Raw genomic sequence first — 22,534 nt, 5'->3', positions numbered from 1 at the left:
CTGAAACCTGGACTCCCCCACCGTGGAGACTTCACCTAAAGGAAGAGCTAACTGCATCCTTTTGACCTGAACAGTAATAGACATACGATTGTAATAGACACCTGCCGCCTTGAAAGAGTTAAATGCCAGGGTGGGAGGGACGATGGTGGTGAAGGGAATAGTGTGATAGGGGTCTGTGGAAGCAGATCCCAGCACCTGCACCAGACAGTTAAAGAAATGTAATTCTCCAAGCAAAGGGGAGGAGGGAAGGCAAAACATGGGCAGAGCAAAAAGCTGAGCTGGAAACTTCAAACAAACCACAGCAAAGCAGGAACCGGGATTTATACAGATTTTTCCAAAAGAATGCTAGAGATTTGAAGGGTGGGGGCTGCACTGACATATTTTCTGAGAGTTTGAGAGCTTAGGAAAGTTTCCCGGGGGTTTGTGGAAGTTTCCTGGCAGTTTGTTGAGTTTGTAGGACTTTGGCTGAAAGCGGGACAGGCGACGGAGTTTCTCTCTCGGATGCTCAGTGAGGAGAGTGAATGGAGCCCAGAGCAGCTCTGCTTCTCAGGGTCCTGCTCATTTCGAAACTTTTTCTATCCTTGGAAGGTAAGTTTGGAAACTTTATTCTGACTTTTGCCCTCAATGTGACATGTCTGGTTGCTATTTCAGACATGTTTAAAACTTTAATACAATTCAGGGAATTAGAGAAGAAAACATTTCTTTAAAAACATGCAATTTTGTATTTGAGTTATGTAGAAAACACTGATTTTAAAACACTGCATGCAAATGTTTTAAGGTCTAATTTGCTATTTGAGTCAATTGTCAGCTAAAGCCCATTTAATTATTTATAAAATGTATCTCGTTATAGTTGGGATTCAGGTAAATTCACTGTGTGGTAGGTTAGAGATTCACCCTCTCTCAACTAGCGGGGAAGGTATTTCTGTGGTATTTTAACGCTTGTTTAATATTTTCATAGGAGAATTCCTATTCATTTTGTGTTCCAACTTCCCCTTGAACTTTATCAGGAATGGGAAAAAATGAAATCCTTGCGTATCAGGAGATGAATTTATGAAGCCATATCACTCCATTTGTTTACTGGAGAATCTGCCCTTTAAATCATTTGATGTCTGCTGTAGATCCCATTCCTACATCGCAGTCTGTTTTAAGGGATTGTTGTTAAGGCTGTGTTGAGCAAAAAAATAACTAGTTGGTGTCAACAAATCTCAGGTTCTGTAAACATTGCTTTGAAGCGGTTGGAATGAGCCTTTGGTGTGTTCTTTCTGTAACTCTTTGTGACGAGGGTGGAATAGTTTAAGTATGTATTGCATGGCCGTGATTCATAAATACAATAGCGTCTAGCCACAGAACTTCTAAAAAGGAGGCACGGCCAGCTTTAACAGGTCCGTTTGAAATGATTTCTGTTTAGCATGCTCGTCCCGACACAACAAATTCCACACACACAAATACAGGCGCTAACAGGAGCCCAAACTAACCTGTAATTAAGTCAATTTACATTTTAAAAGGAACATGTTATTTTGTTTAATTGCCTTTACAATTTTGGAAACAAGTTACACATTTAGTTAGAATTTAATCAGTGCCTTCTTTATTTCGCACCGCCCCAATCCACCCCCCACCCCCCAAAAAAAACACTATTTCTTGGCAACATTATGAATTTTTCCTCTGTTCTGCGTAAAGGAGTCAATCTCTCATTATTGGTGCTTTGTAGTTAGCCTCTTCCAATGGTTCAATATACAAATGGGAGTTGGGTTCAATCCTCTTTGTGCTGGTCTCTGACTTAGTTGTTATTGGGCCACGAGAATTGTCCTCAGCACCATCTGCGGAGAGGAGAGGTCAGCCAGATCCCCCAACACAAAAACAAAAATACCTGGAAAAACTCAGCAGGTCTGGCAGCATCTGGGGAGAGGAACACAGTTAACGTTTCGAGTCCGAATGACCCTTCAACAGAACTAAGTAAAAATAGAAAAGTGAAATTTAAGCTGGTTTAAGGAGGGGGTGGGGGGTGGGGGGTGGTGGGGGGCGGTGGTGGGACAAGTAGAGCTGGATAGAGGGCCAGTGATAGGTGGAGATAACTAAAAGATGTCACAGACAAAAGGACAAAGAGTTGTTGAAGGTGGTGATATTATCTAAGGAATGTGCTAATTAAGGGTAGAAAGCAAGACAAGCAAGGTACAGATAGCCCTAGTGGGGTGGGGTGAAGGAATCAAAAAAGGCTAAAAGGTAGAGATAAAACAATGGATGGAAATAACACACTTTTAGCCTTTTTTGATTCCTTCACCCCACCCCACCCCCACTAGAGCTATCTGTACCTCGCTTGTCTTGCTTTCTACCCTTAATTAGCACATTCCTTAGTTAATATCGTCACCTTCAACACCTCTTTGTCCTTTAGTCTGTGACATCTTTTGGATATCTCCACCTATCATCCAGCTCTTTGTCCCCCCCACCCCCCCTTAAACCAGTTTATATTTCACCTCTCTTCTATTTTTACTTAGTTCTGTTGAAGGCTCATTCGGACTTGAAACATTAACTGTGCTCCTCTCCGCCGTTGCTGCCAGACCTACTGAGTTTTTCCAGGTATTTTTGTTTTTGTTTTGGATTTCCAGCATCCGCAGTTTTTTGCTTTTATTATAGCCATGTTCCCCATTCTTGTTCAATTCTGCTTGGAAGTGCTTGGAGACGCTGAGTCTCTTGCTCCAATTCTGAATAACAATTGCTTGCATTTATACAGCACCCATGACACAATAAAACATCCTTCACAGATTGCCATCAAACAAATGTTGACAGCCACAGAAGGAGACATTAGCATTAAGGATATCTTGGTCAAAGAAGTAGACTTTGAAGAACCTATTATAGGAGGAGAGAGAGGTAGAACAGTTTTGGAAGAAAATTCCAGAGTTTATTACCTAGGCAGTTGAAAGCAAGGCTGCTAAAGGTAGAAACAATGAAAATTGGGGTATACAAGAGGCCAGAATAGAAAAGTTTATATTATTCATTCATGGGATTTGGGCATCACTGGCTAGGCCAGCATTTATTGCCCATCCCTAATTGTCCTTGTTCAGAGGGTAGTTAAGAGTCCCACATTGCTGTGTGTGGGTGTGGAGTCACATGTAGGCCAGACCAGATAAGGTCAGCAGATTTCCTCCGCTAAAGGACATTAGTGAACCAGATGGGTTTTTACGACCATCAGCAATGGTTTTGTGATCATCATCGGACTTTTAATTCCAAATTTTTATTGAATTCCAATTTCACCATCTGCTGTGGTGTGATTCAAACCCTGGGTCTCTAAAATACTAGTCCAATGACAATACCACTATTCCATCACCTCCCCCTAATAGAAATCTCAAAGAAAACAGATTAATGGCATAGAATGGATGGGCTGAATGACCTCCTTCTGTGCTGTAAATTACTCCATAACTCTAACTGGTGAGGATTGGTATGTAACCTACTTACCAACCCAGTTGAGCTTTTTGAGCACTTTTTGTTTTATTTCAGGTCTTCAACATCTGCAGTATTTTGCTTTTACCTACTTACCAATAGTGGCTGCACTTCTAAAGTAGATTACTAAAAATATTTTGGTGACATAGAGTCATATGGAATCAGATTCAATAGTAATTTTTGAAGGGAATTAGACAATTGAAAAGGCTGATGGGCCAAATTGGGGAAGATTAAATAACTCTTTCCAATAACCAAAGGACAGAATGGCCTCCTACTGCACTGTATGATTCTATGAGTATAGCTCCCTACCATAGTATTAAAATATCTTAGTGATACATGCAAATTAAATGGCAATTCTGTGCCAAGAACATAGCACCTGCAACAATGAGATGAATGACCAGGTAATCTGTTGGTTGAACGAGGGATATTGTCTAGGACTTTGGAAGAACCCCTTGCTCCTCTATTAAGTGTGCCATAGGGCCTTATACATCCATCAAACAGTGATAGGACATTATTTTAATGACCCAATAATGCATCTGTCCTTGGTGTCCATGCCTAGTTCATGTGTATAGGATTTTTATCCCAGAAAGTGAGAGAGAGAACTTCTATTAACACATTTCTCAATTATGATTGAAGGTTTGGCTGAGACTCAAATGAATGGGCCTACCTGCTACTGAAATCAGGGGCTGCATTTTATGTGCCCCACCCCTCACCTCTCACCCTTTTCCCCCCCCATCCCTGGGCATGTTTTCTGTGGGGTAGGGGAGGATCTCGTCATACACTCTACCACCATCCCACCCATCCCCAAACTCATCCCATAATACAATCGGTGGTGGGTGCCAAAATTGGCTGGCCATCCCCATATTTAAATAGATAATCAAGGGTCAGTCAGGCTGGTTACCAAGCCAATTGACCCCAACAATATACTGACTACACCATAAAATGGTTGGCATGAGCAATCAGGCAAGATGGACAGCCTGATTTTAAAAAAGAAAATTTTCAAAGGGTGGGATGGGAGGGGAGGTTCTAGCATTGAGGGCTGCCCTTTGAAGATCAGTGGGGGTGAAGCTCCCTTAAGAAAGAACCCCTCTTTTTTTTTCTACCTACCTGCTACCTTAAACCCACCACCCCACCCCCAGTGCCTCCCCCCAGCCTCCCTTACCTGCCCAAAAACCCTCCCTGCCCTGGAATTACTTGTTCCTGGGGATCCATAGGCCGCCTTCTGCTTCTTCATTGTAGTCTTGACAGTGCCCACTAAGGTGTTCTTGGTGCTGCTGGGACAGATGGAACTGCTGGTCAATCGGATTGGCTAGCAGCTCCTAAGCGCAGGACCTCCTCTCCAATGAGAGATGGTGAAAAAGGCATATAGAACACTTGTCTTTATCAATCGAGGCATAGATTACAAAAGTAGGGAGGTCATGTTGGAGTTGTATGGAACCTTGGTGAGGCCACAGCTGGAGTACTGTGTGCAGTTCTGGTCGCCACATTATAGGAAGGGTGTGATTGCACTGGAGGGGTGCAGAGGAGATTCACCAGGATGTTGCCTAGGATGAAACATTTAAGTTATGAAGAGAGGTTGGATAGACTTGGGTTGTTTTTGTTGGAGCAGAGAAGACTGAGGGGCGACCTGATCAAGGTGTACAAGATTATGAGGGGCATGGACAGGGTGGATAGGGAGCAGTTGTTCCCCTTAGTTGAAGGGTCAGTCACAAGGGGGCATAGGTTCAAGGTGAGAGGCAGGAGATTTAGGAGGGATAAGAGGAAAAACTTTTTTTTACCCAGAGGGTGTTGACGGTCTGGAATGCACTGCTTGAGAGGGTGGTGGAAGCGGGGGGGTGGGGTGGGTTGGCTCCATTGCATTTTGCTTCCAGGTGGGTAGTGAGCTGTCCGCCACTCACCCCTCCTTCCCACCTCCCTCTCGCTCCCCCAGTAATATTCTACCCCAGGTGTCGTGTGAGATGCAGTATGAGCCTTAATGGTTATGCTCACCCATTCAGCTCACTGTACTCTCCATGGGTACACACAGCTAGTGCTCTGCTCTGTCATTGGAGGCAAAGCCAGGTTACACAGATTGCAAGCGCCAGGATTCCTGATGCAAAATTAAAAATGGCAGGATCAGATCAGAGATATCTTGTCCTGTCTCATCCAATGAGTTTGCTTGCAAAATCTAACTTGCATGTAGAATCAAGGTGATGCATATGATGAGCCTTTATTCATTGCCAGAGAATGATTCAATGTATAAGCCACACCTGTTCTTGCGGGGATGAAGGGAAATATGGCCACTGGAAAATATGTGGTGTACAATTATACACACACTGTTGTCTCAGCAGCAGTGCAGAGAAATTCAAATCACATTGCTCACGATATTTCTGCGGAGGACAATAATTTTGGTGTCATTCAAAGAGGCAATAATAACTTGCAATCCTTGCCTGCAGAAGGATTGATTGCCTGCACTTTACAATAAGGAGAGAAGGAAATGGTGGACACCAAGTGTGGGTGAAGGAGAGGGAAGGGACTATAGATGCTTTTGAAGAGGTTATTAATCATCCAATGTGTGCAGAGATCTCCGAATTACTTCAAAAGATAGGTTCTTCATCGGAGAATGGTCTTGGTTATGTTTAGAGATCTTTTGCTGCAGCATCATTATTTACCTGATTGCTGATGTCAGCCGAGGGATAGAGTCAGTAATAGCTGGCTCAGGGATTGCACCCCATATTTGATATTTATATTTGCTAACTGGGGGGAGAGTTCAGTGAAGAATAATGGGACACCTGGTTACTTTTATACTCTCTCCCATAGCCTGTGGTACTGTTGACACTGGAGCTAACTTTGACAGCCACTGCAACTTAGGCTGAGGACTTAGCCCAGACTGGAGGCTTGAACCTGAACGTCTGGGTCTATAAAAACAAAAAAACTGCGGATGCTGGAAATCCAAAACAAAAACAGAATTACCTGGAAAAACTCAGCAGGTCTGGCAGCATCGGCGGAGAAGAAAAGAGTTGACGTTTCGAGTCCTCATGTCCCTTCGACAGAACTTGAGTTCGAGTATAAGAAAGAGTTGAAATATAAGCTGGTTTAAGGTGTGTGTGTGTGTGTGTGTGTGTGTGTGTGTGTGTGTGTGTGTGTGTGTGTGTGTGTGTGGGGTGGGGCGGAGAGAGAGAGAGAGAAGTGAAGGGGGTTGGTGTGGTTGTAGGGACAAAAAAGCAGTGATAGAAGCAGATCATCAAAAGATGTCAACAACAATAGAACAAAAGAACACATAGGTGTTAAAGTTGGTGATATTATCTAAACGAATGTGCTAATTAAGAATGGATGGTAGGGCACTCAAGGTATAGCTCTAGTGGGGGTGGGGAGAGCATAAAAGATTTTAAAATATTTAAAAATAATGGAAATAGGTGGAAAAAGAAAAATCTATATAATTTATTGGAAAATATAAAGGAAGGGGGAAACAGAAAGGGGGTGGGGATGGGAGAGGGAGCTCAAGACCTAAAGTTGTTGAATTCAATATTCAGTCTGGAAGGCTGTAAAGTGCCTAGTCGGAAGATGAGGTGTTGTTCCTCCAGTTTTCGTTGGGCTTCACTGGAACAATGCAGCAAGCTAAGGACAGACATGTGGGCAAGAGAGCAGGGTGGAGTGTTAAAATGGCAAGCGACAGGGAGGTTTGGGTCATTCTTGCGGACAGATCGCAGGTGTTCTGCAAAGCAGTCGCTCAGTTTACGTTTGGTCTCTCCAATGTAGAGGAGACCACATTGGGAGCAACGAATGCAGTAGACTAAGTTGGGGGAAATGCAAGTGAAATGCTGCTTCACTTGAAAGGAGTGTTTGGGCCCTTGGACGGTGAGGAGAGAGGAAGTGAAGGGGCAGGTGTTGCATCTTTTGTGTGGGCATGGGGTGGTGCCATAGGAGGGGGTTGAGGAGTAGGGGGTGATGGAGGAGTGGACCAGGGTGTCCCAGAGGGAGCGATCCCTACGGAATGCCGATAGGGGGGGTGAAGGGAAGATGTGTTTGATGGTGGCATCATGCTGGAGTTGGCGGAAATGGCGGAGGATGATCCTTTGAATGCGGAGGCTGGTGGGGTGATAATTGAGGACAAGAGGGACCCTCTCATGTTTCTGAGAGGGAGGAGAAGGCGTGAGGGCGGATGCGCGGGAGATGGGCCGGACACGGTTGAGGGCCCTGTCAACGACCGTGGGTGGAAAACCTCGGTTAAGGAAGAAGGAGGACATGTCAGAGGAACTGTTTTTGAAGGTAGCATCATCAGAACAGATGCGACGGAGGTGAAGGAACTGAGAGAATGGGATGGAGTCCTTACAGGAAGCGGAGTGTAAGGAGCTGTAGTCGAGGTGGCTGTGGGAGTCGGTGGGTTTGTAATGGATATTGGTGGACAGTCTATCACCAGAGATTGAGACAGAGAGGTCAAGGAAGGGAAGGGAAGTGTCAGAGATGGACCACGTGAAAATGATGGAGGGGTGGAGATTGGAAGCAAAATTAATAAATTTTTCCAAGTCCCGACGAGAGCATGAAGCAGCACCGAAGTAATCATCGATGTACCGGAGAAAGAGTTGTGGAAGGGGGCCGGAGTAGGACTGGAACAAGGGCCCTCCTCACCGTCCAAGGGCCCAAACACTCCTTTCAAGTGAAGCAGCATTTCACTTGCATTTCCCCCAATTTCGTCTACTGCATTCGTTGCTCCCAATGTGGTCTCCTCTACATTGGAGAGACCAAACGTAAACTGGGCGACCGCTTTGCAGAACACCTGTGGTCTGTCCGCAAGAATGACCCAAACCTCCCTGTCGCTTGCCATTTTAACACTCCACCCTGCTCTCTTGCCCACATGTCTGTCCTTGGCTTGCTGCATTGTTCCAGTGAAGCCCAACGCAAACTGGAGGAACAACACCTCATCTTCCGACTAGGCACTTTACAGCCTTCCGGACTGAATATTGAATTCAACAACTTTAGGTCTTGAGCTCCCTCTCCCATCCCCACCCCCTTTCTGTTTCCCCCTTCCTTTATATTTTCCAATAAATTATATAGATTTTTCTTTTCCCACCTATTTCCATTATTTTTAAATATTTTAAAATCTTTTATGCTCTCCCCACCCCCACTAGAGCTATACCTTGAGTGCCCTACCATCCATTCTTAATTAGCACATTCGTTTAGATAATATCACCAACTTTAACACCTATGTGTTCTTTTGTTCTATTGTTGTTGACATCTTTTGATGATCTGCTTCTATCACTGCTTTTTTGTCCCTACAACCACACCAACCCCCTCCACTTCTCTCTCTCTCTCTCTCTCTCCGCACCCCCCCCACCCCCCAACACACCTTAAACCAGCTTATATTTCAACTCTTTCTTGTACTCGAACTCAAGTTCTGTCGAAGGGTCATGAGGACTCGAAACGTCAACTCTTTTCTTCTCCGCCGATGCTGCCAGACCTGCTGAGTTTTTCCAGGTAATTCTGTTTTTGTCTGGGTCTATATTGTTCAATATTGTTAACAACTGAGTAATTGAGGGAGCCTGAGCCTGGTCCTCCTAACGTAGATCAAGCAAGCTATGTGATTGCAGATGTAAATGTAAAGGTAGGAATATGTATTGAGACAAGAAATTGGAAAAAGTATTTCTCTCATGGAGCCATGGAATGGCTGCCAGCAAGAATTAATTAACACGTCATTGGCACCACAGGCAGCAAAGAGATGGTTAATTATCTGTTTGTTAAATGTTCTTAAGTATAAAGATAGACTCTGATGCTGAAATGATCTGATAGATGATAATTAAGGGATCGTGTAATGCAGCTACTTAGAGGTGAGGGTTGCAGGATTGGAAGGTGCACATAAATAAGGTGTAGATTAATATTCTGGATTAATATTAATATTCCTTCAAGTAGCATCATAGTTCAAGGAGAAATTTCTTATTCTGGAAGTTTTGTCTGTAGAAGATCTCCCAAACTGAGAACAATTTTGATTGTCCTTTAAGGGCTATTGGTTAGGCTGCATAGAGACCAGGTAATCCAAATGCAGCATGATGTCAGCTGCATTTAGCAGAAACCAATATCCTAAATGTATTTGCCAACCCCCTTGATATACCCAACGGGGCTAACCTCTATTTTAAGTAGTCACCAAGGAGGCCCTTACAACCCATCAAACTGTTATAGAGTCTGATGTGTTTTTAATGCTGTTTGGATGTGGGATGTTGGTCTCCTAAAGCATATCTCATTACATCCGCTTTTCCCCTCTGAGATCCAATGTTAACCACACATTCCAGAAATACTAACAAACATTTACTTGATTGCATTTTTCTCAGTTCAATAGTAATTGTTATTTTAATGCTGTCTTGTGATTTCTGTTCTGTTTTGGAATGCAGTAATCATGTGTACACCTGAGCAACAATCCGTCTCCGGTGCCAGTAAACAGTTATTACTGTACAAGCTGGGGGGAGAACCAAGCTAAGATGAAACAGCAACCCCTGATTGTTTGGTGGTTAAATGCCATGTGTGGTACTGAGGAATTAAGACAAGGAAGATCTCCAGTCCAACTCTGAGTTGTGCTCTGTTAGTTTTTTTTTGAAAAATATACTTTATTCATAAAATATCTGGAAGAACATTCCAAAACATTTCAAAATCACCATCACAAAAGTACAATCAGATTCAACTTTACACATGGATCACAAGGTGCATCAATACAATCAATGAATATTACAATCATTTCAATATGGTCAATGCAGACAATCAGACAATGGGATTGGAGTTATCAACCTACATCATGTTGCACTCTGAGGTGCTTCAATACAATTATAATACAATTAGTATTCAATGCAGATATTCATTGTGAGCTATACAGCCCGAGGGGGTCTCAACAGTTCCCAGCCCCTCGGTGCACTGTGGCAGAAAGAATGTTAGTTGATATCAGAGTGGGTGGATAGGTGCCTGCCATGACTGTTATTGAGTGACTGCTTGCAGTGACTCGCCAACCACTCAAACAGCCCCAGTGATGGTTGCTGTCAGGGCTTGGTATTTGGGGGAGGTGCTAAATGTTGGACAAAGAACAAAGAAGGACTTGCATTTATATAGCACCTTTCAGAACGTACCAAAGAACTTTTCAGCCACCTGTAGTCTCTGTTGTAATATAGGAAACATGGTAGCCAGTGTGTGCATGGCATGCTCTCACAAACAGCAATGTGATAATGACCAGTTAATCTGTGATTTGGCGTTGGTTGTGAGATAAATATTGGCTCCGGCACCAGGTGGAACTCCCCTGATTGTCTTCAAATTAGTGGCATGGGATGTTTTATGTCCACCTGAGAGGGTGAATGGGACTTCAGTCTCATCTGTCTGAAGTCATCTCCAGTGCTGTACTGAAAGGCTAGCTTGCTCCCAAGATTCTGGAGGGAGACTTCAAACCCTGACCTTCTGACTCAGTGGCAGGACTGAGCCACAGCTGACACAAGTAGATTGTATCTTGTCAGAAGGGTTGAAAAAATGGAATAACTAGTAACATGGTAAGGTTATTTCAGTGAAGTGAGTGCAGAATATGGTGCCATTATTGAAACATAAGATTCTTTACTTGGCAACCCCAAAATTCCTTTGGAGTCTCTGCTTTTTCTCTTCCTCTCCTGAAAATGTACTTGTGTTTACAGCTGTCACATTGTTCTGACACATTTTTGGGAAATTCAAGCATTAGCTGCAGGTCAAAGGTCACCTGTATCATTTTTCGAGGCACCGACCCTCAGTCGGTAGCTTGAAATGAAAAATTGGGCCTTAGTATCACTACCCAACCTCTGACCGGCACTTCCATCCCATGGGACCCTGAGCCAGGAGCTAAATTTACACCTTTGATGTTGTTAAAATAAAGCCAGTTTTAATGGTCTCAGGTATTTTACACCACGGCTGTTTAGTTGTCCTATGGGAAGAATTGATCTATCTTCCCTGTGTTGGATGCAGTGCATAAACCACTAGTGCAACAATTGTGTTCATAAAGCCCTGGGGGCTGAAATAAGGCCTGTTTTGCTTAGCTTAGTACCAATGTTACTTTCCATTTCATATGAATGTTAATGTGATCTTGCAGGCACAAATGCTTTGGCAACATTGAATTCCCCATCATTTTGCACCAGGAGCTTAATGCATTACTTAGCCTTATGCTGTGAGATGACTGGCATGAAGGTGACACAGAGTAACTTCACTCATCTTGTGGCGCCAACAGGGAAGGGAATTGTACCCTCACATTTTCAGGAAGACTATCCTTTGTATGCCCAAGATGGACATCTTTAGAAAATATTTCAAAATACAGTGTTGGTTGGAGTGTGGTCAAGTGGTATAGCCCAGGGAGGTGCCAGGTTTGGTTCCTGGTCCTGCGTTAGTTCAACTCAATGGATCCAGCAGCGCAGCTTGGCATGGGAATTCCTAGCTTCGGGAGAGAAGAGAAAGAAACTATCATCAGGGTGTGCAAACCTGATTGCTGCCCATGAGGCTACTAGGGTCCCACTGCTCCCTTGATAAATTCTCATTTCCCACCGGCTGCCCGGGTAACTAAGTACTAATATGGTCCCTAGTTAAATTCTCATTTTCCACTGCTGCCCAGGTAACCAAGTGCCAATCTGGTCTCTAGATAAATTCGCCTTTCCCATTTGCATTCGGTTACCTTGGCAGCCAATCTGGTCCCTAGATAAATTCTCCTTTCTCACTGGCTGCCTAGGTAACTGAGTGCCAATCAGCAATAGCAAAGTTGCTATCGAAGCATTGGCTTCGGCACATCTTGGTTGGAAAGATAAGAATTAGTTAGGATTTTGACTCTTGTCTAGGCCAAGGCCAGTGATGCCCGCTGGAACATACACACGCGTACAGACATCTGAACAGACTTGATCAGTGAATAATCGCAATCAAGGCGCATCAATTTGACAAAGTAACTTTTAGTAAAGTTTTTGCCCTGTTGCAAGAGTCAGGGTCTGGTTCATTTTTTTGCCATTTTCATTCACTGGGGCCTCTGCTACTCTCAAAATAACAATAACTTGTATTTATATAGTTCTCTTGCATAGCAAAACATCCCAAGTCACTTCATAGGAGCATTATGAAACAAAATTTGACACTGAGCCACATTATAAAGATATTGGGTTAGATGACCAAAAGAGGTAGGTTTTACAAAGCATCTCATAAAAGGAAAGCAAGGTGGAGAGGTAGGGAGGGAATTCCAGACCTTAGGGCTTGGGCAGCTGAAAGCACGGGCACTCTCAATAAATAGCTTAACACTCAGATTTGGCAAACAATATGGGTATGGCGATGTCTTGGAGCTGGCTTCTCTCCCTTTACCATTGTCGATTGTTGTAAAAACCCATCTGGTTCACTAAAGTCCTTTAGGGAAAGAAATCTGTCGTCCTTACCAGGTCTGGCCTATATGTGACTCCAGGCTCACAGCAATGTGGTTGACTCTTAAACGCCCTCTGAAATGGCCTAGCAAGCCACTCAGTTGTAACAAACCACTACAAAGGCACAAAAAAAGAATGAAACCAGATGGACCACCCGGCATCGACCTTGGCACCGGAAACGACAACAGCATTCGCAGCCCTGTCGTGCCCGTAAAGTCTCCTTACTAACATCTGGGGGCTAGTGCCAAAATTGGGACAGCTGTCTCACAGACTAGTCAAGCAACTGCCAGACATAGTCATTCTCATGGAATCATACCTTACAGATAATGTCCCAGACTCCACCATCACCATCCCTGGGTAAGTCCTGTCCCACCAGCAGGACAGACCCAGCAGAGGTGGCAGCACAGTTGTATACAGTCGGGAGGGAGTTGCCCTGGGAGTCCTCAACATCGACTCTGGACCCCATGAAGTCTCATGGCATCAGGTCAAACATGGGCAAAGAAACCTCCTGCTGATTACCACGTACCCTTAGCTGATGAATCAGTGCTCCTCCGTGTTGAACATCACTTGGAAGAAGCACTGAGGATGGCAAGAATGTACTCTGGTTGGGGGACTTCAAGGTTCGTCACCGAGACTGGCTTGGTAGCATCACTACTGACCGAGCTGGCCTAGTCCTAAATGACATAGTGGCTAGGCTGGGTCTGTTGCAGGTGGTGAAGGAACCAACAAGGGGGAAAAGTATACTTGACCTCATCCTCACCAACCTGCCTGCCACAGATGCATCTGTCCATGACAGTAACAGCAGGAGTGACCACCAGACAGTCAATGTGGAGACGAAGTCCCACCTTCACATTGAGGATACCCTCCATCGTGTTGTGTGGCACTACCACTGTGCTAAATAGAATAGATTTCAAACAGATCTAGCAACTCAAGACTGGGCATCCATGAGGTGCTGTGGACCATCAGCAGCAGCAGAATTGTGCTCGAACACAACCTGTAACCTCATGGCCTGGTATATCCCCCACTCTACCATTACCAACAAGCCAGGGGATCAACCCTGGTTCAATGAAGTGTGCAGGAGGGCATGCCAGGAGCAGCACCAGGCATACCTAAAAATGAGATGTCAACCTGTTGAAGCTATAAATTAGGACTAATTGCATGCCAAACAGCGTAAGCAGCAAGTGATAGAAAGAGCTAAGCAATCCCACAACCAACGGATCAAATCTAAGCTCTGCAGTCCTGCCACATCCAGTCGTTAATGGTGGTGGACAATTAAACAACTTACGGGAGGAGGTGGCTCCACAAATATCCCCATCCTCAATGATGGAGGAGCCCAGCACATCAGTGCAAAAGATAAGGCTGAAGCGTTCGTAACAATCTTCTGCCAGAAGTGCCGAGTGGATAATCCATCTTGGCCTCCTCCGGAGGTCCCCAGTATCACAGCTGTCAGTCTTCAGCCAATTCGATTCACTCCACATGATATCAAGAAATGGCTGAAGGCACTAGATACTGTAAAGGCAATGGGCCTTGTCAATATTCCGGCAATAGTACTGAAGACTTGTGCTCCAGAACTTGCCATGCCCCTAGCCAAGCTGTTCCAGTACAGCTACAACACTGGCATCGACCCGGCTATGTGGAAGATTGCTCAGGTATAACCTGTACACAAAAAGCAGGACAAACCCAACCCGGCCAATTACCACCCCATCAGTCTATTCTTGATAATCAGTAAAGTAATGGAAGGGGTCATCAAGAGTGCTAACAAGCAGCACTTGCTCAGCAATAACCTGCCTAGTTTGGGTTCCGCCAGGGCTACTCAGCTCCTGACCTTGTTACATATTTGGTTCAAGCATGGACAAAAGAGCTGAACTCCCAAGGTGAGGTGAGAGTGACTGCCCTTGACATCAAGGCAGCATTTTGACTGAGTGTGGCATCAAGGAGCCCTAGCAAAACTGGAGTCAAAATAATAGGGGACCGAGCACAGATCCCTGCCGTACGCCACTGGACACTGACTTCCAGTCACTAAAGCATCCTTCTGTCATCACCCTCTGCCTCCTCCAACTAAGCCAATTTTGAATCCACCTTATCAAATTACCCTGTGTCCCATGTTCCTTTGCCTTCTTTATAAGTCTTCCATGTGGAACCTTGTCAAAGGTTTAGCTGAAATCCATATAAACTACATCAATACACTACCCTCATCTACACACCTGGTCACCTCCTCAAAAAATTCAATCAAATTTGTTAGGCATGACCTTCCTCTGACAAAGCCATGCTGACTATCCCTGATCAAACCATGCCTCTCCAAGTGGAGATAGATTCTCTCCTTCAGAAATTTATATTTCTATTCGCAGCTCCTCAGTTACTGAAGCAGTCCATGTCCAAATGCAGCAAGACCTGGGCAATATCCAGGCTTGGGCTGACAAGTGGCAAGTAACATTCACGCCACACAAGTGTCAGGCAATGACCATCTCCAACAAGAGAGAATCCAACCATTGCCCCTTTATGTTCAATGGCATTACAATCACTGAATCCCCCACCATCAACATCCTAGGGGTTACCTTTGACCAGAAACTCAACTGGACTAGCCATATAAACACTGTGGCTACGAGAGCAGGTCAGAGGCTAGGAATCTTGCAGTGAGTAACTCACCTCCTGACTCCCTAAAGTCTGTCCACCATCTACAAGGCACAAGTCAGGAGTGTGATGGAATGCTCCCCTCTTGCCTGGATGAGTGCAGCTCCTACAACACAAGAAGCTAAACACCATCCAGGACAAAGCACTCCGTTTGATTGGCACCACATCCACAAACATTCACTCCCTCCACCACCGACGCACAGTAGCAGCAGTGTGTACCATCTACAAGGTGCACTGCAGGAATTCACCAAGGCTCCTTAGACAGCACTTTTCAAACCCACGATCACTACCACCTATTAGGGCAAGGGCAGCAGATAGATGGGAACATCACCTGGAAGTTCCCCTCCAAGTCACTCACCATCCTGACTTGGAAATATATTGCCATTCTGTCACTGTCGCTGGGTCAAAATCCTGGAACACCCTAAAGGATGTACCTACACCACATGCACTGCAGTGGTTCAAGAAGGCAGCGCACCACCACCAAGGGCAGCCAGGGATGGGAAATTAATGCTGGCCCAGCCAGCGAAGCCCACATCCTGTGAATGAATAAAATAAAAACACCCCAGTTTACATTTGGATTTTGTCTTGCTCCCCTGAGTTGAGTTCTCTCCTGCCCCACTCACCAATAGTCATCAAAATAATTAAGAAAAGCCTGTGAGCCACATGAGAGATAAAGTTTTTTTAAAAAAAACACAACATAAAGTAAAACAAATGATACTTTATAGTCTCTTGGAATCATCCCAGATTTGCACTAAGTCCAGTAGCAGGCGGGAAAAAGAACCTTTCTCCTGCTGGCCTCAATGGCGACTTTTCAGGCCGTATCATCCCAATCCCGTCTCATTAATTATGCATTCCCAGGAAACATGCCGTTTGGATAGAGGCAGGCTGTCATTCGCCGGGCACGCCATTACCTCACCACTTCCTTATGCCGGGCGCCATATATAAAGTACAACTGCGCGCCCACCTCTTAGTGCTTCCAGCCCAGGACTGCTGTACAGCAGACATGGCCTCGGAAACCAAGAAGACTGCAGCCTCCCGAATCAGTGACGCTTCCCTGGGGTGCCTTCTGGACACCACTGGAGTACGCCATGATATCCTCTACCCCTGCTCTGGCTGCAGGAGGCCCATCATTGTCACCATTCAAGCTTGGGAGGCAGTGGCAGAGCTGGTCAGTGCCAATGCTGCATAAAAGAGGTCAACCAACCAGTGCTGAAAGAGGATGAAAGATCTCATCCATACCGCCAGGGTAAGGCAACCATCTCATCACTCTAAACTCTCACACTCACAAGCCCATCACACATTCACTGGCACCTCACTCACTGCCAGCTTAACAGACATCACCACTCACTCTCACACAAACCCTCACATCTCCATCTGTCCTCATCTCCTCTGGAGACTGCCTCACTGGCCCTCATCCTCTTGAGGCCACAGATCAAAATGTGTTCCCACACACATCCTGGTATAACCCTCACACCACCCCCATTCCCCAGTAATTCCCTGGCCCTGCAGACTCTTCCCTTGCCTGAGGCCATTCTCCCCCTTCCACAAACAAGCCGTAGCCCTGCAGCCATTGGAAAGCCACCCCCGCCTTGCGGCTGGTCTCGTAAGTAGAGACCTGCCCGTAAGGCCCCCCCCGCCCCCCCACAAAAAGTGATGTGGTGCTGCCTGGGAAACCTGGTGCTGAGTGCTGCCTGAAGCAAGATACGCAAACAAATCTCAAGTCCCGAGCAAAATGCAGCTTGCCGAGTGCACGTCGCTTATGTTTAGTTGTGAAACACATGCAATCATGCCGACATGCTCGGATGATCCAGCGTGGAGGGATGGTTCTGGTGAGCTGGGCTTATAATGATATGCAGATGTATTACAGTAAAGTTCCTGTTGTGCGGTGGTGGGAAACACAGCGACCATTGACGGGCAGAACGGACGGTTGCTGCCCCCTTTCACAATAGCATGAAACCCATTTTTGGCCTTCCCGCCATATTGCCCACCACCAGCGGGCATGGAAAATTCCACCCTCTGCCTCTTTACATCAACATTAAACCTGTGTGTTCTAGGCAACATTTCCTTGCTTCTTTTGAGGTCCTGAATGTGTGTCCCCAAAGGGTTATGGAAGCAAGGTGGTTAAACAGAAATGAGACACAGAGCAGTCATTATCTAATTGAAAGGGGGACAAAGCTTCACAGGCTGAATAGCCACCTTTTGTTCCTTGTCCACTTTGACCATCATGAGAAAGCAAAGCTGGAAAAAAAAAGGTAAAGCAAGGTTTAATTGTGGGAAAGAAAATATGCAAAAATAAACAAACAAGCAACACAACTAACCAAAAAGAACCAGTGTGTGTGAGGGATCTGAAACACACAAGTTTAATCTAACTAATGCTACTTAGTCTGAGCTGAGTTGTTTGATCCCAGCCAGGGTGGCTATATTCCAGCTGATTTTGGTGCCCTGGGCTGGGAAGGTAATGCCAGTCAAGATTCCTGCTCCTGATTGTTTTCCTGTTACCCGTGCTGCTATAATCCATGCTCGAAAGTTGCATCAGGCATCTACTGAGGACAGGAATTCATCTCTAAAGGTAGTATTTCTAAACCAATCAAACAGGGGAGGAGCTGGATGGTCATGTAGCAATGGTGGCAACTCATTCAAATCTCACCGAAACAAGTTGTGGAACTGATTTCAGTGATCTGGTAATTTATGGACGAGCACAAGGAAAGGAAAATGACAATGGCAGTGACTGCCCAGGAAGAAAAGTCAGTTATCGACTGGACCAGTTATCAACGGAAATTGGAACTGGTCCAGTTGAGCTACTATGGATTGTTGTGAAAATCCAACTGGTCCACTGATACCCTTCAAGGAAGAGAAACTGCCACCTCTACTTGGCCTGCTCATTGGTTCCCTCAGGAAGGGAAGGGGGAATAAACATTGCCCTGCCCTCTATTCCAACAACAATTTCAACAAACCACTTGTTGCTGGCACTGTTCATGAGAATGCGATGCACAAACAAGTATTGGCACTGTATCAAGTTAGAAATTCTGCAGCTTCACTAGTGAAGCCTTTTTCCAGCGATCCTGATAACCTGCCAACCATATCCTTTAAATATCTTTTCACCTAGTGTTACCAGTGACAGATTCATGTACCACATTGAAGCACAATCTGGCATCAATAAACCAGATTAAATGGTCCGCGTTGCCTCACATACAAAGACACCAGTGACAATATCCTAACACAAACATCACTCCTTTATAATCCCTATGGAATAAAAATGCAGGCATCCTGACATCAAGCCTCAATAGTTGCTCAGAATGGAGCTGATGCTGTATCCATAGCCAGCCATCGGCTCCACACTTACACCCTCTGACTTCCTGTCTGTGGTAGAAATAACCCAATTTTCATATTGACCTATTTCCCACCCTCAGCACCCCCCACCATTGCAGTGACTGAACATGGAAAGAGCGTTCAAGTCAAAATTAATAAAAAAGGAAGTTGGGGAACTGCCATCCTGATGCAGGATGTCTGAGGCCGGGGCTGTGTCAAACTACAGGAAATTCCAACAAAGTCAGCACCTGATAAGTGAATAGAATGGAAAATCCTTTGTCTACACTCCAGTTTCCCGATAATCTACCAGAGGTTTCATGACAAAAGCTTATGGGAGCCCCTGTGACTAAATCAGTCTCCGAGTTCAAGATTTAGGCCTGAATTTTGGCTCCTGAATCTGGAATGTGGTGTCGGGAAAATTCCCTGCTCTGCAAACCTGATTCCGGGGAAAAGTGCCCCAAACAGTCAGATTTTCGTTTCAGGGCTGGGGGAAGTTGTTAACAGGAGTAGGACCTCCCCGTCCCCTGAAACAGTGTGGAGGCAGCCATAGGGGCTGCCAGATGAAGATGCAGGCTCACTGAAAGTTCTCCTGGACTTCATCCCAGCTGTTTTTAAAAAAAAAACAGCCCTCCAGTCCTCAACCTTTATCCACCACACACTCTCCATGTCTCATCCATGCCAAACCATGGCCCCTCATACCCTCTATGGCAACCTATGCCCCTCTAACAATCCCCATGGTCCTTTATAACCCTATGTCAACTTCATGCCAACTCATGTCATCCCATGCCCCCACTCACCACCCTTTGTCCTTATACCCTCCATCCCAATTCGCACAGTATCCACCATTGGCGGGCCTCAGGATCATGCTGAAATGAAGTACAATAAAGTTCTAAGTGTCTATTGCAGACTTTTTTTTATAAAAACAAAACTCATTCAAAAAGCTCATTCACTACACTTACATTCCTTCAATACATCCCTTATAAAAACAAATATTACATTCAAGTGCTTAATCTATTATAAAACAAATATTTGTATTTATAGCCCCACATCAAAGACTTCATAACCACTAGGAGCTGTCAAACTGAACTGATAGGCACCCCACTGTGATAATGATATGTTGTGAAATCAGTCATGCAGCACAAATCCTATGATGATAGGCTTATGTCAACAGACAGAGCAAATAGCAAGCACTGTATTTTCAAATTGCAGCATTTTAAAAAGATTAAAGGGCAGATTTAAATGCCTTTACAGCTTGACCATTCCATCGAGTTTATTCACTTTTTATACACATTCATGTCTACTTTTAACAATCCCAAAGGGTACTTGACCTCTCACAAAGGTGTCCCTGGACCTATCCAAAAGGTTCCCTTACCTCCCCAAAAAGGTATCCTACCTCTCCAAAGAACTCTGGCAGATATTGGACCTACTCCTGAAAGGTCTAAAGCCTACAAGTCATATTTTGGGCATCTCAGTTACGAAAATTGAATATATTTGAAGGCCGCTGCACTTTTACATGTGCATTTGGAGGTTTGTTGGCATCTATTGATCCATATCCCACCGACAGTCAGCAGCTTCAGGAGAGAAAGGGAGGGGATGAAAATTCACAACCTCTCCCTTCAAAAACTGCAGCAATGAAATGTTCCCTTTATAGCTTGATGGATAATCCTTTTAGTCTAGGTCTAGCTCTTGTATGTACGTTTGACATTTCAACCCAAGAGCTTCCCAAAGAAAGACCTTGGCAGATTGTGCTATGGCCATGTGCTACGCTAGTCAATCTTTAAGATAGGAAGTGAAACTGAGGCTGCAGCTGCCCTCTTGGATGGGTGTAAAAGATTCCATGGCAGTATTTCAAAGAATGGCAGGACAGTTCTCCCTGATGTCCCGGTCAATATTTATCCCTAACTCAACATGGGAAAAAAACAGATTATCTGCTCACTATCATATTACAGTTTGTGTGACCTTGCTGTGAATAATTTGGCTTCCACGTTTCCTACAACAGTGACTACACTTCAAAAGTGTAAAATGCTCTGGGATGTCCTGCAGTGAAAGGAGAGATTCAGATCAACTTTCTTGTATATTGCTGCGCTTTTGTGAATGAGATCTCACCCACTTGGTATTGCCCTTTGTGTTTTTTAGGAAGTTGCAGGTTCCCTTTTCATTATCACCAAAACATGGTGTACACTTTCTGTGGCTTGATGACCAGGGCACCACTCCAAGTGGGGTATTGAGAAGCTCCAACTATGGAGACTTGCAATGTACAGTTCAGGTGGTTATGTCCCAGCATTCATGGTTAACTATACAAATTCTAAACCTTGCCAATTAATTATCTAGTGAGGGAGTGAACACTAATATGATTTCCTTATAAACTGGTGCAACTTAACTGTTGGATAATGTAGAAACTTGGAATTACACTTATCTCTTGCTCCCAATTTATAATAAATTCGGATCTAGAACAGATGTATCAAGACTTTTGTTGATATAAGGAGTACAAAGGACTGCTTTCCTGCATGACATTGCAGTGAGTCATACTGGAACTCAGCACTGTCCAGCATGATGTTCGGGCTTGGGCCAAAGGTGATCAGAATAACAAGATCTCAGTGTACGTGATGTACGGTTTGAAAAGATTTCCTGTTTTGTTAGCTATGCGAGGGAAGCAGTGTGGATGTTTTTCATCCTTTCTGTCTGAGCGTGGCCTTGCACAGAAAAAGTATTATTCAACAGTGCAGTCCCTGAGCATGCACGCTCACAGGCTGTACTCACTCGCAGGCTTAGAGGCTACGTTCGCGGGCACGCCCATGGGCCACACTCACTCGCGCAGTCATGGGCTGTATGCACTCACGTGCTCATGATGGGCCATGTTCATTCTCTCATTCAAAGGCCGTTAAGCAACAACAAATCAGCCATATTCCCAAAGCCATTTTATTCTTGCACTTTGGACAGCATCAGTTACAGACAGGCTAAAAGTGGCCATGAAGGGATTTGGGACAGCTAGCTCATAAATTAAATTCAGCGACAGGATTTGATTTAACAGTGACAAAGGTGGAATTTACTCTCATTTATATAAGGGGGACAACGAGTGCAATGCTTTATGCTTTTGGCAATTAATCTATGAGTACTCCTAGATTTAATGCCAAGGAAGTCAATCTGTACTCTTACCATCCAGTGCTCCAAATTGGGTGCGGCCAAGGTTAGGTGCAAAAGAGAACAACTTTTCACTGCTACACCAGGTAATCTTTGGTTGGGTAGAATGCAAGTTAGATGCTGGGGCAAAAACTGAAAAACAATTATTCATTAACAAAGTCAAAAAGAAACGAGTGGTGTTTTGGATGCCCTCAACAGAGTGAAACTAGAAAATTAGTCACTGAGATAAGATGAGTTGGCTGATCTCAGCGTGGGCAGCAGGAGGATACCCCTGGGTTAGAGAGGAAAATTGGCCAGGGTTCCCATTCCTGCTGGGATAACCCCAGCTGCACATTTGCAGCAGTGTGGTGGGCATTGGGTGAAAGTAAGATTACACCGATCTGCGATGTCCTCCAAATCTTGTTGTGCATAGTCCTACATGAAGCACATCCACTTCAGTGAGGTACTAGGCTGATTTAGTGGCTCTGAAACTGTATGGCAGCACTTTTTAAAAAAAAAAATAAGTAATTTGTGGAATTGTTGCCGACAAGGCTGGTATTTATTACTTGTCTGGGCCACTTTAGAGCTAACCCAGTTGATGTGGGACTGAAGTCACATCTAGGCCAGATTTCCTTCTCTAGCAAACACTAATAAACCAGCTGTGCTTTTCCAACAGCTTTGTG

At 44.7% G+C, this 22,534-nt stretch overlaps 1 protein-coding gene across 2 annotated transcripts in view; it reads left to right on the top strand.

The window, feature by feature from the left end:
• Window positions 1-218: 218 nt before the first annotated feature.
• The window catches only part of robo4 (roundabout, axon guidance receptor, homolog 4 (Drosophila)), a 145,612-nt gene continuing 123,296 nt past the window's right edge, over window positions 219-22,534 (top strand). Inside the window, exon 1 of one of the 2 annotated variants that reach the window (XM_041174559.1) lies at window positions 219-588. In XM_041174559.1, the coding sequence (XP_041030493.1) occupies window positions 522-588 (67 nt within the window). In that variant the 5' untranslated portion in view covers window positions 219-521. The remainder of the gene's footprint in view (window positions 589-22,534) is intronic. The other variant, XM_041174561.1, reaches the window with a different exon arrangement.

This window comes from Carcharodon carcharias, chromosome 25, assembly GCF_017639515.1.
Source record: "Carcharodon carcharias isolate sCarCar2 chromosome 25, sCarCar2.pri, whole genome shotgun sequence".
Lineage (NCBI taxonomy): Eukaryota > Metazoa > Chordata > Chondrichthyes > Lamniformes > Lamnidae > Carcharodon > Carcharodon carcharias.
The sequence above is the reverse complement of the archived record's forward strand: the minus strand, read 5'-3'. Positions and strand labels throughout refer to the sequence as shown.